General features: G+C 39.3%; 2 protein-coding genes across 26 annotated transcripts in view; one reads left to right on the top strand and one right to left on the bottom strand.

Annotated features, from left to right (window-relative positions):
- Window positions 1-10758, top strand: part of LOC101737313 (serine/threonine-protein kinase Doa) — a 53797-nt gene extending 43039 nt beyond the window's left edge. For 8 of the 21 annotated variants that reach the window (XM_012694165.4, XM_012694164.4, XM_004930494.5 and 5 more), the window contains 10 exons: window positions 784-865; window positions 1360-1426; window positions 2647-2760; window positions 4357-4447; window positions 5240-5419; window positions 5786-5915; window positions 6421-6565; window positions 7921-8026; window positions 8935-9082; window positions 10555-10758. In XM_012694165.4, coding sequence (XP_012549619.1) covers window positions 784-865; window positions 1360-1426; window positions 2647-2760; window positions 4357-4447; window positions 5240-5419; window positions 5786-5915; window positions 6421-6565; window positions 7921-8026; window positions 8935-9082; window positions 10555-10592 — 1101 coding nt within the window. In that variant the 3' untranslated portion in view covers window positions 10593-10758. Of the gene's footprint in view, window positions 1-783; window positions 866-1359; window positions 1427-2646; window positions 2761-4356; window positions 4448-5239; window positions 5420-5785; window positions 5916-6420; window positions 6566-7920; window positions 8027-8934; window positions 9083-10049 lie in introns of all 21 variants that reach the window. The other 13 variants (XM_062668980.1, XM_062668978.1, XM_062668976.1 and 10 more) reach the window with 2 other exon arrangements.
- Window positions 10759-10822: 64 nt separating this feature from the next.
- The window catches only part of LOC100101182 (malate dehydrogenase), a 47845-nt gene continuing 40754 nt past the window's right edge, over window positions 10823-17913 (bottom strand). For 4 of the 5 annotated variants that reach the window (XM_012694095.2, XM_012694093.3, XM_012694094.4 and 1 more), the window contains 3 exons: window positions 17575-17748; window positions 14523-14646; window positions 10823-12107 (listed from right to left, as the gene is read on the bottom strand). In XM_012694095.2, coding sequence (XP_012549549.1) covers window positions 11971-12107; window positions 14523-14646; window positions 17575-17748 — 435 coding nt within the window. In that variant the 3' untranslated portion in view covers window positions 10823-11970. 5 annotated transcript variants of the gene reach the window in all.

Consider the following 17913-nt stretch of genomic DNA (forward strand, 5'->3'; position numbering starts at 1 on the left):
ATATTATAGCAAACTTTGTAAATTCATACACTTTCGTATCAAATACTGAATGCTATACTGAAATATACCAAACTAAGTGACGGTAACGGAAATATTATTGCAAGGATATCGAATCCTAATAGTACGTTTTGGCTTAGAATCGTACCAGTTGAGAAAACGCATCTCCATTAAATAAACTATTTAGGTTTCCCTTTTACGTCCCCCTAACCCTTAGAAATCATTTAGCAACACTAGTCATTGACTAACGATGTTTTTCTTATAAATAAAATAGTGGAATGATAGTGCATGCTTCTTATTTTTAATACAACAAAAAAACTAACATGTACTTTTTGTTTGTTTATGCTATTGTTTTTAAATTCAGAAAAGCAAGGTTTATGATGAAATTTTTCTAGTATTCGTTAGTATAAATAAATTGTAAATTCGAGTGGACACTAAACCTTATTTCCCAACCTGCGTGATTGGTGTTAATGTCAGTATGAGAGAAGTGCGTGCAGTCACCGGCTCCATCCCGCCCGATCCTGTCCCGAAGGGCAGCGCCCGCCCGTCCGTCCTTTAACAGCATGTACCTCGACAGCAAACCAATTGTCGCTTGTCTGACGGGCAACCGTTCCATTGTCTGATTGTTGGGTACAACACACTACTCGGGTCGTGGCGATCGCGTGGCGTGCTCTCCGTGTCGATGTTGGCGGTGCTCGATGTGCGGTGCGTGCGGTGGTGCGTGTGGCGCGCGTGGCGGCGGACGCGGCTCGGCGGCGGCTCCCGGTGGCGACTTCGGCGGCGCAGAGCTCCCGGGCACGCTCCTCCGTCAAGGACGACAAGGACGGACATCTGGTCTACTGGCCCGGCTATGTCATGGGAGCGAGATGTTCGTGTCCACACCATCACTTTACCGACTTACACATTTCACACCCGTTGTTCAATCACACATAGTACACTAACACGGACACACACATAAGCATTCAGAGAGAACACACCAAAATTGAAAAAAACACCTTCCACTTGATCGCGAATGCGTACAATAACATTAAATACGATACACCAATACAGAAAGTCGAAGAATCAGCATTCCTTTTTTTTTTTTCATCTAAATTCACAGCCTTTTGGTGATAAAGAAGATTTTAAATATTTTTTTTCTTTTCTTTTATCAGATCTGAAACAGTTTGTGTCCGTGGTTATAATCATCATTCGTGAAAGTCATGCTGGAATGCTTTACATTGTATTTCCGACGTTAATACAACAGTTGAATTCTTTCAGAGTTTATTCTCGGGAAGAACGATGTCTGAAAATCAATGTAAAATTCCGTCTTGACTTTGTAACCAAGTATAATTGACTAACAGTTTCGCCTTGGTTTCATTGCAGACAAAATCATCGACACGCTCGGCGAGGGCACCTTCGGCAAAGTCGTCGAGGTGAAGGATTTAGAGCTGTAAGTGACGTTTATGCTATTTAATAGAGAATGTAGTATATTGTATAGTAAACTAGCTGACCCGGCAAACGTTGTTTGGCCATATATAAGATTTCTAGGGAATTTCTAGTTGAGTGAAAGAGGCATGTAGCACTGAGATGAAGGAATATAAAAATAACAAAACCTCATTCAACCACATACCTAACACAAAAAAAAAACAAATGTTAGGGGTGGACAACCCTTATCATTTAGGGGTATGAAAAATAGATAGTAGCCGATTCTCAGACCTACTGAAATGCATATAAAATTTAATAAAAATCAGTCAAACCGTTTCAGAGGAGTATGGTAACTAACATTGTGACACGAGAATTTTATATATAAGATTATAATACCTTTTTAAAGGTAAAAAAATATTTACCGTATGTATGGGAACCATTCCCGAAATAATCGCAACGATTATAATTATTTTTGTGTGGACGGCGCGTAATGTAACACAATCAAATTCAAGTGACGCGCGAGGTCGATGCCCCCGTCAGAAGCGAGGGGTGTGCGTCAGCTGCCTTCACTACAGATGGCAGGCTCAGGAAATATGTTCATTATACTAATCTGAGCAATTGAGGTTATAGTTTTATGACCGACCGCTTTATTGTTTTTAAAGGCAATTATTCCTATCGTATGTTCCCTGCAGACTGTCACCTGTACCTACATGGTAAAGGGTCGACTAATGCTGTGACTAGCATTCACTAGCAATGCTAGGGACACAGTCACGTCACCGTCTAGCATTAAAGACTTTTAATCCTGTGTTTCATCCTAGTTGAAGAAAGACATGTTATATGAGGGGGCATCGTGAAGAAAGGAATGACAAAGAATAGGCATTAAAATGCATAGTCGACGAACAAAGCAATTCCCAATAGTAGTGTGGTATTATACTGCAGTATTAGGTGACCATGAGGAATACATCTTCACATTGCATTTTCGTGAACGGTTCATATTGATTACTGAACCGTGTCCTTTAGTAGACGCCCTAATTACATTTTCGTATTAGTGATTGTCGCCTATCTTTGTTTACGTGGTCGAGTGCATGACACATTTCGTTTGGCATCCGCTCCGATAATATTCATAACGCATACATACATGTATGCTTTAATTGTTTACGTCAATTTCACTTGCACACTGCCAGATATTTTCACAGAGACGCTGATAAAAGAAAAAACGTAAACGATATAATTAAATATTTTCAGGGAGCACAGAATGGCTCTGAAGATAATCAAAAACGTCGAGAAGTACAGAGAGGCTGCCAAACTTGAGATTAACGTATTAGAGAAATTAGCTGACGTCGATCCGGATTGTAAGAAGTAAGTCGCGTCTGTTGTTTATTTATTTATTTTATTTATTCAGTTTTAGAGAGGAGATGCATGTGACTAGGAGATGTATGAGAATGGTAGTGTAAGTAATGTAAAGAGATCGACCGAAGAAGACACAGATAGAGTGTGTGAATGACGATATGAGAGAGAAAGAAGTGAGTGTTGAGATGACGGCTGATAGAAGAGAATGGAATAGAAAAATTAGCTGTGCCGACCCCAAAGGGAATAGGTGGAGACAAAGAAAAGATTTATTCAGTTTTATGCACATTATTATTTCTCAACCCCACAAAGATTCTCATCGTTAACGCCCCCGCAACTGGTGTAGGGAGTCCAACACTCATATAAATATTAACCTATCGATTAAGTACATGTATTTTCTACATCGATACCAAGTTTCAACTCAATCGGATGCACAGTTCAGTAGTTATAACGGAACATCCGTAAAAACCACTGTCGTTTTATTATATTAGTATAGCTTTGTATTTAGTTGGAAATTGATCCGATTTTTCATGTAAGTTGTGAGACAAAACAAAAAGGTTGATAATGAAAGGTTCTTGCGGTGTGGTGTAGTGTCGTGTCGGCGAACGTGTCAATATTTGACCTTGCCCGTTTATGTGCGACGTTATGGCTCCGACTGGCGCCGCGCCAACAGGGATCGCGATGTCAACTGGACGCGCACACCGAAATACCACCTCCCCACCGCCGCGCGATCGCAAACTTTCCAGATTCGCTCGTCCCGATATCGAACTAGCGCCCTTGATGTTTACTTCCTCTTTCGTCTATTTACGTACAAACAGTCGAATGATATTATTAGCGTATTTTAGTCGGAAAGGTAGGTAGGTAGGTGAGCGTTTTGCCTACCTATGATACTTCCATAATAATAACAAAACGTCTCCCGTCATGTTATTATAAACAGTAATGTCTATTTCTGATTAGAAACAGTTGTGTTTTTCAGTCGTTTTTACAGAACGTCGAAATTATATTAAAAGCTTCAATATACATTGGGCAATAAAAATCAAAACCGCAAAATTACAATTTGCATAATTACTGGCGGTAGGACCTCTTGTGAGTCCGCGCGGGTAGGTACCACCGCCCTGCCTATTTCTGCCGTGAAGCAGTAATGCGTTTCGGTTTGAAGGGCGGGGCAGCCGTTGTAACTATAGTGAGACCTTAGAACTCATATGTAAAGGTGGGTGCCGATGTCTATATGGGCTCCGGTAACTATTTAACTCCATTTGGGCCGTGAGCTCGTTAACGTATCGAAAACAAACAAAAAAAATTGAATTAGACGTGTGACACCACACAGTGGTAGTAATAATATTATGTGTATTCTATAATACTGAGATGTTACTTTAAGGAATATTTTTGTTTTGATTTTGTTCTTTTTTTGTTTTGTTGTTGTTGTTTGTTATTCTTTTGTTAATGCACCTACCATGCATTATCTCTGCACCACCGTATGGTCGACTGGAAGAGAATGCCCATGGCATTAAGTTCGCCTGTGTACAAGTTTTGTTTTGTGCATAAAGTATAAATAAATAAAAAATGAATGAAAGAAATAATAATGATGTTGGTTTTCGTTTATTTCAGTTTGTGCGTGAAGATGTTGGACTGGTTTGAGTACCACGGTCACATGTGCATCGCGTTTGAAATGCTCGGTCAAAGTGTATTTGACTTCCTGGTGAGTAATCGTTCCTCGCGATAAAACATTATTATTCAACACTTCCCGGGGTGGAATTGATAAATATTTCAGTTATTACTGGACTGCTACTTAAAAGACCAATATTTAAATGTTTAAGCTTACGTTGGTAAAGTTTGTCTTGTATGCTAAAGTGTACTAAAATTTCAATGCAAAACTAAATTAATACTTATTTTAGTGTCGCATATGTTGCGGAAATTGATAACGGATTTTTGAAAAAAGTACCTGTTAAAAATCATTTTAAAAACAAATACAAAAATCAAGAACTAAAACACGTCCGTAACGGTACAGGTCGACATCTAATATATCAAACTGCGCAATAGTCGCTATTCTGACGCTTCCCACTTTATACGCATTAATAGAGTGGGAAATTTCATACTCCTCCGTCCGCGCAATTTTCGTAAAAAGGTGTACAAAGTTTTTGCTTCACGTATTATTAATATATAGATAACTAGCGACCCGCTCTCGCTTCGCTTCGGAAACTGTAATTTACTATCGATTTCTCCACTATTTAATGGATGTTATTATACATATAAACCTTCCTCTTCAATCACTCTATCTATTAAAAAAACCGCATCAAAATCCGTTGCGTAGTTTTAAAGATTTAAGCATACATAGAGATATACTGGTATTACTAGTGGTAGGACCTCGTGTGAGTCCACGCGGGTAGGTACCACCACCCTGCCTATTTCTGCCGTGAAGCAATATAGGGACAGAGAAAGCGACGTTGTTGACTATACTATGTAGTGATAACAGAGTCCCGTTGGTTTCCAGAAAGACAACAACTACCAGCCGTACCCGCTGGAGCAGGTGCGCCACATCTCGTACCAGCTCGTGTACAGCGTGATGTTCCTGCACGACAACAAACTGACGCACACCGATCTCAAACCTGAAAATATATTATTCGTTGACAGCGATTACGAGGTCGTCAGCGTCTACACTAGTTCTAAGAAGGTAAACCGTTCGCTTATTTCGCATTCGTCATTTTGTTCGTGCAACTAGAGAACACTTCCTTCCTGTTGTACTGAATAATGAAGTCACATCAAAAACCCAATAAAATGTATTTATATTAATTTGCATTTTGTGTAATAAAACTATAAAACTGGGGCTAATGACCTCGTATGACGTTGAACAATAATTTTTACTTTTAATTAAAGCTTTTATTTCTATTCAACTTTGGTAATGACTGGAAACACTGGAGGCACTGAGTATATCAATTTAAGCAATAAAAAAAAACATATTGTAGGCAAATATGATTGAAAAAAATTAGTTAAACTTATTTAAGCGGCTCACAGTAAATCGAAGCTACCGTTGTTCCAGACACATGACTTAAGACGCGTGAAGCGAAGCGATGTTAGACTGATAGACTTCGGCAGCGCCACCTTCGACCACGAGCACCACAGCACCATCGTCTCCACCAGACACTACCGGGCGCCAGAAGTCATCCTGGGTACGTCCTCCGCACGCATATCGAAAGAACACATTTCGAAACTTCTAGAAAGAAAATGTTATCATAGAAACGTTTTTTTTCTCCTACCTACGCCGAAAGTTCGGTTTTCCTATCGCTGCACAGGGAAGAAAGTTAACTTTTCCTCCCTGAGTACAAGTGCGCATGCGCGTTAGTGTCTACGTCTGCTCTCACTCACCTAAAATTCTCCGCCATTGTTGTGCTCGGGTAATTTGCAATATTGTGTTTAGTGTAAAAGTGAAATAAACAAAAGGAAATAAAATTTAATAGTGAAGTATTAAACAAAGATGAGTTCATCAGACAGTTCTTATTCAATTAGTAGTAATTTATTTAAAAATTAAAAAATAGTTAAATTGTTTTTTTATGAGTATGGGGGGGGCTCCGCGGTGCATAATGTACTATTGTTCTTATTTAAATTGATACAAGTTTATTCTCGTATAACGTTGGTGAGCTCGTGGTGTATAACAGCGACGTTGCGACGTTCCAGAGCTGGGCTGGTCGCAGCCGTGCGACGTGTGGTCGATAGGCTGCATCATGTTCGAGCTGTACCTCGGGATCACGCTCTTCCAGACACACGACAACAGGGAGCACCTCGCTATGATGGAGAGGATCCTGGGACCCATACCGTACAGGTTCGTAAAGAGTACATATCGTCTTTTTGCATTAAAAGTGTGCAATTTCCAAAAATATTCGAAATTGAGTTAATATGCGGAATCATCTGGTATCACCAGTATTTTTTTCATAAATACTGTCAAAAGATCGTAGTTTGGTATTAGTTTTTTTTTTGTTTTTTTTTTTTTTTTATTGCTTATATGGGTGGACGAGCTCACAACCCACCTGGTGTTAAATGGTTACTGGAGCCCATGGACATCTACAACGTAAATGCGCCACCCACCTTGAGATATAAGTTCTAAGATCTCAGTATAGTTACAACGGCTACCCCACCCTTCAAACCGAAACGCATTACTGCTTCACGGCAGAAATAGGCAGGGCGGTGGTAGCTGGTAGGTGCGCGGACTCACAAGAGGTTCTACCACCAGTAATAACGCAAATTATAATTTTGCGGGTTTCACTTTTATTACACGATGTTATTCCTTCACCGTGGAAGTCAATCGCGAACATTTGTTGAGTACGTAATTCATTAGAAAAATTGGTACCCGCCTGGGATTCGAACACAGGTGCATCGCTCAACACGAATGCACGAATGCAACACGAATTATCTCTTAGGCCACGACGACTTCATACCTATATTTTGACTACTATTAACAAAATTAATACATAATTTTATCTTACTTTAAAAAACAGATAATGTAACTGGTAAAAAATAAATGTTGCAAAGATGATTAATATTAAAAATATCACATGTTAAACCTTTAAAACACTCCTGTAAAATTAGTAAGTTTTGAGATTATACAGTTTTAATGCGAGAATTTTTAAAGAAATGTTCATATGAAATTATACGTCCAAATTAGGACGCATCTATTGCCGTGTACTCATTGTGAAAATAAGAAAAACTTGATTTCGTTTTTAAAGTCATTATTGTATTATTAATCAAAACACATTAAACTTTTACATGTTTCACACGTTCGAAGCAAAAAAAAGTCTAACAACAAAGTCTATTAGAGAACTCATTTGAATTCTCACATAAACGTGAAATTAAATCTGCAATAAAGAACTTGCAAATTAAATTTATTACACCGTTAAAAGAACAGCACAGTGCGGTCGGTGGGTGCGCGCTATTGTGGTCAACGGCCTGAAACACTATTGTTTATTATTTCGGCGAACGGGTTTTTAGACGGTTTTCAGTTCGCCGACTATGTAACTGTGTTTATAGACTAGAACTGTTTCTGTATGTCCGTCGATTTGTGCCGCCGAAAGTAAACAATGGACAATGACTAGACGGGAACTGGGGCACTGGACTGTCTGTTTTCTGTTTTGTTGTGGCGCGTAACGGAGCTGTTGAATTAACATTTGTGCTTTGTTCTAGAATGGCGCGGAAAACTAGAACAAAATATTTCTATCATGGAAAGTTAGATTGGGAAGAAAAATCGTCTGCTGGCAGATACGTCAGAGAAAATTGTAAACCATTATTGGTGAGTTATATTTTTTACATGTTACCATTAATCATGGTTTGATTTATATTTCTTTGTTTTCATCGAAAATACCTTTATGCAGTAATTGCATTGATTCTCGTCGCGAAACGCATATACTAGCGCATTTCGTTTCAAAATTTCAGTTCAATTTTTTAAATAATAGATTATTGTCGCATTCCCATGAAAGCATGGTCTCAGCACGGCTCAAAACGGGTATATGCTGACCAGACTATTCAAACATTGCGAATTTCCAATTCGCTCTATAAACGCGGACCATATTGCACAAAAGAAGTTAATAAATGTTAACTATACCGCTGTCCAATGCTGAAGCAAGTATTCGAATTTTTCGAGTGTATGTTTTAAAACGTATCAGATTGTGCTCCCTTCTATAATTAGAAATGAAAGGCTCAAACAAAGAACAATTAAACATGTTCGTCATAAATGTTTACCCAGTGCAAGAGTCGATACCACAAGCCACCGCCAGGCTGATCTGTCCTGGTTTGTCGGTTTTGGCAATTGGGCTTCCTTAAGGTCTCTTTCGATGTTTGACCACCAGGTCGATGGCGGGCGGCCTCTACCTTTCTTTTGTTCTGTCAAGCCCAATGCGACCTTCACCACCTGATCTTCGTCCCGTCTCATGATATGGCCATACCATGGCCGTTTTCCAATTACAGCACAAGAGCGCATTATGCGGCATAATGCTCAACTAAGCTTCAGCATAATTCGGTATTGTGCGTCACTGAGTCGCATTATGCTCTGTAATTGGATAACTAGCATTAAGTAATGGTTAATTGTGGAAAATGGCCCATCTAAGGCGATTTTCCGTCATTTTGTCTGTGATTGATGTGAATTTAAAGCTTTATTTTGTACTATGTGGTGATAACGATGATTGTTGTTGTTGTGTTCAGAGGTACTTACTGAACAACAACGAGGAGGCGCGTCAGCTGTTCGACCTGATCGCGCGCATGCTGGAGTACGAGCCCTCGCAGCGCGTGACCCTGCGCGACGCGCTCAAGCACCCCTTCTTCAACAAGCTGCCGCCGCACCAGAGGCTCGGTACGCACGCCACTACGCACGCACACGATGAGGAATCACAAAGCACAAACAACGTTTAGGTCTTAAGATAAATATATTCGATTTTACTGGTGGTAGGACGTGTTGTGAGTCCGCGCGGGTGGCTACCACCCCCCCGCTAATTGCTGCCGTGAAGCATTAATGTGTTTCGGTTTGAAGGGTGGAGGCAGCCGGTGTAACTATACTGAGACCTTAGAACTTATATCTCAAGGTGGGTGGCGCATTTACGTTGTAGATGTCTATGGGCTCCAGTAACCATTTAACTCAGGTGGGCTGTGAGCTCGTCCAACCATCTAAGAATAAAAAAAATAGATTTAGAAACCGTAAGTTACATGAACGTAACCAATGAAAAAATTGTTTGTTTTATTGTAACAATGGTATTACTTCCTCATTACATAAGATCTTAACCATTCTCGAGGTCGTACCATAGCAAAAAAATATGCATTTGCTTATCTAAACAAGACATACTATAAGATCGAATACTTTTTATCGTGACATTCAAACATATTCACCCGTGACGCCGCACGTATCCATTATATCAGATTTTTTGTTAAATTAAAATGCAATACTACATAGATTATATAATATAAAAGAATAAATATTTAATCAATGTCATTGTATCAGTGATCACCGATACTTTTTATTTCGAGAATGTTCGCTTACGGCTTCATGTACTAGTAGTGTACTTGTAAATCGTAATAAGACTGTACTGCTATCCATATTGCCGACGAAACGTTCAAATAAAATTGCGGTTAATTTTGACAGCGTTTTCGGAGTTAATTAAGTCCAGAATTTTAATACCAATGTGATAAAGATAATGTTTATAATTTTAATAATGATAATATCATGGCGACCTATTGTAAAATTTCTATAGAATCCGAGTGAGGGCACACTGTGTGTACATTGCGCACTTGTAAGACTTACGTTGAATGAAAATCTTTTGTTATAGGACACCCGTTTACAAGGCCATCATTCCTTAGGTCAGGCCCGTTACATGTTAGATGCTTATTTTCTAGCTTTTTAACAAAAACACATGACGAGACATGAAGCAGTTAGTTGCTTTTCAAAGAAATATTTATCAGACCAATATGCTTTATTTTGCTTTTCCGATGATCCACTTACTTTTAACTATTGATTGTTATTTTTAATAAACCGACTTCTAGGTTGTAACTATTATGAAGTAGTAATGAGAACTTCTTCAGTCGAGGTTATAAGTAATATTGCGAATATTTCAAATTACCTCTTTCAAAGTGTATCGCAATGTAATTAATTATCTTTGTTACTAACCTAAATTAACTGATGGCCACCTTATTTATAGTCTAATTCTAAAGAACAGAACATAGAGGGATTATTAAACATTGTTCCTCGTTATGAAGTCTGCTTATACTTTCACATTGTTTGCTTAGACACTATGTATAATAAATAGTTTTTAACATTGTATGTTTGTGTTTCAGGCAATGAACGCGCGCGGTCGCACTCGTTGAGTCGGTGAGGGGGGCCGACGACGTCTTGTGAATACTTTGTACATATAATAATGAACTATAAGTGATAAATATTTTGTCGTACGCTCTAATTATAGGAATATTTTGTTGTGAATCGGTACTTCTCAATTTGTATTTATAAATAATTATTTCAAAATAAAGACTTGTCAGTCTTGACATTATTTGTTTTTTTTTTTGTTGCGTCGCAAGATTCATTTTTAGAGTAAATAAAATAAAGTAATATTTTAAGATTTTTTTATTTATTTCAAACATAAATACAACATTATATTCTAAATCACAAAAGGAACCTGAACAAATTGTAACAGCTTAATTGTAAATATTACCTCTTATTGCACAGAAACGAAAGAGAGCAAGTTAAGCTGGTTATAAAATTGGTTTTAATTACAATCAATTGTCACATTCATTTCGTTGTGTTGGAATGATTCTTAGAACAAATATAAATTAAATAAATAATGTGTTAGTACACTTTGTTCTTTGCGCATTATTGATGCCATGTTTTTTTTTTGTTGAATGTTAAAATTCTACAATAAAATATAAATTTGTAATGGTTCCCTTAATCCGTATACTTTAGATCTTTATGAGGTTCTCATTTTAATTTGCAAAGTCAAATTTAATAAAGAAACAATCAATTTCCCGAGGGCTTATGTGTAATTATTGCGAGTTGAAAAAACAAATTCTTTTCTGGTAACCGTTTACAGAATTTATGCATTAAATTCAACTCCAAATGTAATCAAATTCACAATTATATGTTATTTCATATTTTAGAAAAACAATGAATTGATATTTAAACTTAAGAAGTTAAATTGGTTTCAAAGGCAACTTGAATCTTTTTTTAGACAAAATCAGTCAATGCCACGGAACTTTAGCAATTTTTGGGCATAACCATCGCTGAGACCGATAATGGCTAGTTTACACGAGGCTAGTATTTCGGGGCAGCGTAGCGATACAGTACATAATTCAACGTCTAAAATACTAGTCATCTAACTACAATATGTCGGCTGTGGACACAATCAGTTGCCAACTTTAACTTTGTATCAAATTATGTTGATACAAAGTTAACTGCCGTAATCATACATTAATTAGTAAAGTTGAAACATTAAGCTCGTGTCACTAGTACAAAGGGACGTAGACGAGGGAGGTTACGTTGTTAGCTGTGTGCTTAGAGTTAACGTTCTCGATAGCGTAAAAGTTAGCTCGTATTTGTATGGAATGGTATCGTTTTCCTACGTTTGCCGCTAGGGGCGCTGTTCCAACTGCATACAAAGTTTCGTTAACTTTTACGTTATCGAGAACGTTAACACGCACCAAGCACACGGTTCTCAAAGTGGCCTTTGAAACGAGTCGGTTGTGGGTCGTCGCGTGCGGTGGTTAGATGATCGCGACCCGCGGCTGGTTGTCCGGCCACGGGTAGGCGGGCGGCAGCGCGGCGCCGTACTCCACGCTGTACATCTGCGCGCGGATGAACTCCTCCGTGTCGAGCGGCTGCGGCTGCACCGACGCCTTGCCTGGAAGCGACAACAAACTTCACTACATAGTATAAAACAAAGTCGCCTTCTCTGTCCCTATATCCCTATGTATGCTTAAATCTTTAAAACTACGCAACGGATTTTGATGCGTTTTTTTTTATAGATAGAGTGATTGAAGAGGAAGGTTTATATGTATAATAACATCCATTAAATAGTGGAGAAATCAATAATAAATTACAATTTCCGAAGCGAAGCGAAAGCGGTTGCTAGTTTTTTTATAAAACGTCAATTTTCCCCACCTAAGCTAATAAATAGCCTTGAGAGTCTATGTCAGCGTAACCGGGCGAATAGGTGAGCTCAGGAGGTTCAAACCTGACGACGTTGCGTTGAACACTAACCCTAGCAAGAGCAGTGCTTCGCAGAATCTACCACCGGATCGGAAACGCGACCCACTGAGAAGATCCGGAAAGAAACTCTGTGGGCTGTGTTTATTGGTTAATTTACCCGTCGAGCCCTTCGTCGCAAGCGACGGGTTCGGCGAAGACGGTGACTGGGAAATATCAAACTAAAGACGTATATAGCTTTCACAGCCGCGTCATACAGTTATCTGCAAGAAATCGTGTTACATTTTCGGTGAAAAGTAACTTGTGTTACTTTCTAGTCCATAAACGATGTCTTCAAAGAACAAAAAATGATCAGAACTGTTTGTTAATGTCTTTAGTCATCAAATATTTGCCGACGATACAGTCATTGCCCTATATATTACCGTTCAAAGTAAAGTACCTAATGTTTTCTGTTTCGATATAAATAAAATAATTTGTAAAATATTTATAAAACAAAATGACACTAAAATAGTTGACAACGTCGTAAAATGACCGTAGGTAAAAATTTGATAATTGCATTAAGTATGAACCATAACCGAAACATCGCAATGTATCACACAACAACATAGTTTAATGGTGTTGACGTCAGACTTCAATGTGGTTCTCAAATTTTTTTAAATCTAATTTTCTCCCCAATCGCCCTCCAGTAAAATTTCAAACATTTCTAACGAATCAATTTCCGAACAATAACAAATTCAGTTCAATATTAAAATAAATATCGAAAAACGGCTACCTTACTCTTCAAATCGAAATAAAATGACATGACTAAACTAATACTGCTTTGCAGTAGGATAAACGTGACGGGGACATTGCACGTATCAGGAATGACCCATTTTTATAATATAAAGACATTATTAGTGTTACAAAAACAGTATACATAATCTATAGTTAAAGGCGAGCAACAAATTTCGTACGTCGAACCAAAGGAAATGTAGGTCATAAATGTATTTTCGTCGCGACTCGCGGAAAATTACGCTCATGACTTATTATCAAATATTTCACGTTTTTTTTTCAGTACGGTACAAGATTAGGATTGTGCTAATTTGTTCACATGACTTGCTAAAACATTATACACAAGATAATCGTAGATTCTGACTTGTGGTATTTTGACAAATAATTAATTTATTGTAATACATGACAAAACAGTTGGAAAACAAAATTAACATTTCAACTATCATCATTATATTCAAAGGTAAAAACGTTCAGCGCCTATTAATTATATTTAAGCGGAGGAATAAATACTTTATTAATTAATCGATAAGTAAAAACGTGTACACATAATTTACAAACGATTACCATTGCAAATATCAATGCTAATTGGCGTATTAAGTTTGTTCGCTCTGTGTCTGTTTGTCTTTGTATATTTGAACTTATATACATAGGTATTATGTAGGGTTACCAGTCTCTGATTTCCATAGCACACGGAATTCTAGTTCGGAAGCAGATAACAGTGTATGACTCTTCCCCGAATGTATAATTAAAGCAATATCGTTTCAGACAGTATCGAATTATAAAACAAATGCAATACATAAGTATGAATTTTTTTTTTACTTGGACCACTTAAAATAACTGGTATTTAGATATGCCATCGTACCTATATCGCAATTTAATTTTTGAATTATTTATGAAGCAATTACAATGCGTACAGACCACATTCGTTATGTCGATCAACATGATCAACTACTTAAAAATGTTAAAATCTAAAAAAATACTGTAATCAGGATTGAAAATTATGTAATTCGGACCTCATGACTATCCACTGTTTTTTTTATTGCTATGTAAGCAACGGACGGACGAGCTCACGGCCCACTTAGTGTTAAGTGGTTACCGGAGTCCATAAACATCTACAACGTAAACGCCGCCACCCATCTTGAGACATGAGTTGTAAGGTATACACTACACTTTTACACTTTTAACAAACAGTACAACCGCCGCCCGCCCTTCAAACCGAAACGCACTACTGCTTCACGGCAGAAATAGGCAGGGTGGTGGTACCTACCCGTGCGGACTCACAAGACGTCCTACCACCAGTAAGGCCACTACACTTACGACAGGAAATTATTACACATACCTGTATTGTAGGCGTGTTCGACAATCTTCTTCGCGATCTTAACGGAACAATCCTTTATCATGTGCAGAGGCGGGTACAAGCTTCCGTATGCGAGATCATCATCCGACACAATTTCCGCTAAAGCCTGAAATTATTTTAAATTATCATAAACGGAGCGACAAAAAAACATGTTAAATTAAATATCCCGTGTATCGCTCAACACGTATGTGCCAAGGTAGAACCCACTCTTAAACTGACTTGAGAATTAAAATTGAATTGTAAAATAATATAAATATATTATAAACATATATTTTTTTTATTGCTTAGATGGCTCGAGCTCACAGCCCACCTGGTGTTAAGTGGTTATTGGAGCCTATTGACATCTACAACGTAAATGCGCCACCCACCTTGAGATAAAAGTTCTAAGATCTCAGTATAGTTACAGCGGCTGCCCCGCCCTTCAAACCGAAACGCATTACTGCTTCACGGCAGAAATAGCCAGGTCGGTGGTACCTACCCGCGCGGACTCACAAGAGGTCCTACCCCCAGTAATAAGTAAGTAAATAAACGCAAAATATGTAAATTTAACTAAAGTAGGTACCTATTATTTGTGTTATCGGCACATAGAGAAATTCAAAGAAAATTCCATTGTAAATAATAGTTTTATTTCGATCGACCAAGAATAGCTATCGGATACAACTATAATTTGCAGTAAAGGTTACAAGGCTACATGTTATAAGTCTTGGCGGGTTGGTGTCGCCGTCCTGGCTAGTATTGCTACAAAGCAATCACACGTGCTCCAACGAGCGTTGCGTTACCGATATCTATAGACATTCATGGCGATTGTTAGATAGTTAGTCAGATTGTTAGATATATTCATGGTGGTTCGAGGCCTTTGTGTTGATGTCTATGGTCTCCGAATAGTTACTTAATGTGCCTGCTCATCAACACACTTTGTAACCCATTCCGACAGGAGCCCTCTTCTTCGATATAGCGAAGGCGTTCGACAAAGTCTGGCACAACGGTTTGATATACAAACTGTATAACATGGGAGTGCCAGACAGACTCGTGCTCATCATACGAGACTACTTGTGGAACCGTTCGTTCCGATATCGAGTCGAGGGAACGCGTTCCCGGCCCCGTCACGTCACAGCCGGAGTCCCGCAAGGCTCCGCCCTCTCCCCGTTACTATTCAGTTTGTATATCAACGATATACCCCGGTCTCCGGAGACCCATCTGGCGCTCTTCGCCGATGACACCGCCATCTACTACTCGTGTAGGAAGAAGGCGTTGCTTCATCGACGACTTCAGACCGCAGCTACCACCATGGGACAGTGGTTCCGGAAGTGGCGCATCGACATTAACCCCACGAAAAGCACAGCGGTGCTCTTCAAAAGGGGTCGCCCTCCGAACACCACGCTGAGCATCCCTCTCCCGACTAGGCGCGTCAACACCCCCGCCCCCGCCGTTCGCCCAATCACGATGTACGACCAGCCCATACCGTGGGCCCCGAAGGTCAAATATTTAGGCGTCACCCTCGACAGTAGGATGACATTCCGCCCCCACATCAAGACGGTACGCGATCGTGCCGCCTTCATCCTAGGACGTCTCTACCCGATGATATGTAGGCGAAGTAAAATGTCCCTTAGAAATAAGGTGACACTCTACAAAACTTGCATACGCCCCGTCATGACCTATGCAAGTGTAGTGTTCGCTCACGCGGCCCGCATACACTTAAAATCCTTTCAAATTATTCAATCCCGTTTTTGCAGGATAGCCGTCGGAGCCCCGTGGTTCGTCAGGAACGTCGACCTCCATGACGACCTGGACTTAGGAGTCCATCAGTAAGTATCTTCAGTCGGCGTCCATGCGCCACTTCGATAAAGCGGCACGACACGAGAACCCTCTCATCGTGGCCGCCGGTAACTACATTCCCGATCCTGCGGACAGAATGGAAAGCAGTCGACGTCGCCCTAAACACGTCATCTCGGATCCTCCCGATCCACTAACGGTGCTTTTAGGTACTTCAAGCACCGGTCACCGTTCTCGTCGAACCCGTCGCTTGCGACGAAGGGCTCGACGAGTAAATTAACTCTCAGACACAGCCCACTGAGTTTCTCGCCGGATCTTCTCAGTGGGTCGCGTTTCCGATCCGGTGGTAAATTCTGCGAAGCACGGCTCTTGCTAGGGTTCGTGTTAGCAACATCGTCAGGTTTGAGCCCCGTGAGCTCACCTACTAAAGTTAGGGTTACGCTGAAATAGCCGCTAGGGCTATCAGCTTAGGTAGGAAAAAAAAAAAAAAAAAAAAAAAAAAAAAAAAAAAAACACACTTTGTTAGTGAAAAAACCAAATTCTAGGAGATCGTTAATCATATTAATTTCAAAACATCATTAAAAAATACAATTAAAACTATTTTTAGGGTTTGATCTCGTATTTTTATTGTTATTAGAGATATGATTTCCAACTGAAGTTCTATTTTTCTATAAAAAATATATCGTTACGTCTCATTTTACACTGAAAGGACTAACAGTATCTGAGATCTAGCAGTAATACGATACTGCATATTTCACTTTAAGAACCTTCGATCATCAATAGTAACTTAAGAACCATTAAAAGTTAAAACATTACAGTATCAAATAAGACGGTAGGCAAGATACCGATTCATTTTTAATCATTTTAATTTTATTCCGAAATTGTTTTCACTGTATTTTTTCATCATATTCCTTGTGAAATGTCTTTCAAGCAAACGCTGTCAAGGCTTTAATAAACAAAGATTCCACATGATCACGACTGCTCTGTAAAAGTAACCGACTATTATGATGTGAATTAACAGACTTTCCTGTCCTATCCTGTGTGCTTAGTGCGAGTTTTTAACGTTCTCGATAACGTAAAAGTTAACCCAATTTTGTATGCGGTTGGAACAGCGCCCCTAGCGGCAAACGTAGGCGAACGATCCCATTCCATACAAATACGAGCTAACTTTTACGCTATCGAGAACGTTAAAAAACTCGCAGTAAGCACACTGATGACGTACATCGCTAAACCATTTGTAATAAAAAGAAATAAGAGTTACCTCGGCGGCGAGTAGCATGAAGTCGTCCGAGATGTCCAGTATCCCGGCGCAGATGATGCCGAGCGCGAGTCCCGGGAAGATGTACGAGTTGTTGCCTTGTCCCGGGCGGAACAACGCGCCCGACTTACTGCGGTACTCCGGGAACGGTGACCCCGACGCGAATATAGCACGGTCCTGGAACACCCGAGACACGCATTGTGAGTGGACTCACTAACGCTCACGACTGTCACGACACATTTATCGAATGCATGAGACCTAGAACCAATGACCTGACAGGAAGATCTGAAAAACGGGTCCCAAACAAAGACTTTTTATATCAGACATTACAATTTCAACATT

This window comes from Bombyx mori, chromosome 6 (assembly GCF_030269925.1).
Source record: "Bombyx mori chromosome 6, ASM3026992v2".
NCBI lineage: Eukaryota > Metazoa > Arthropoda > Insecta > Lepidoptera > Bombycidae > Bombyx > Bombyx mori.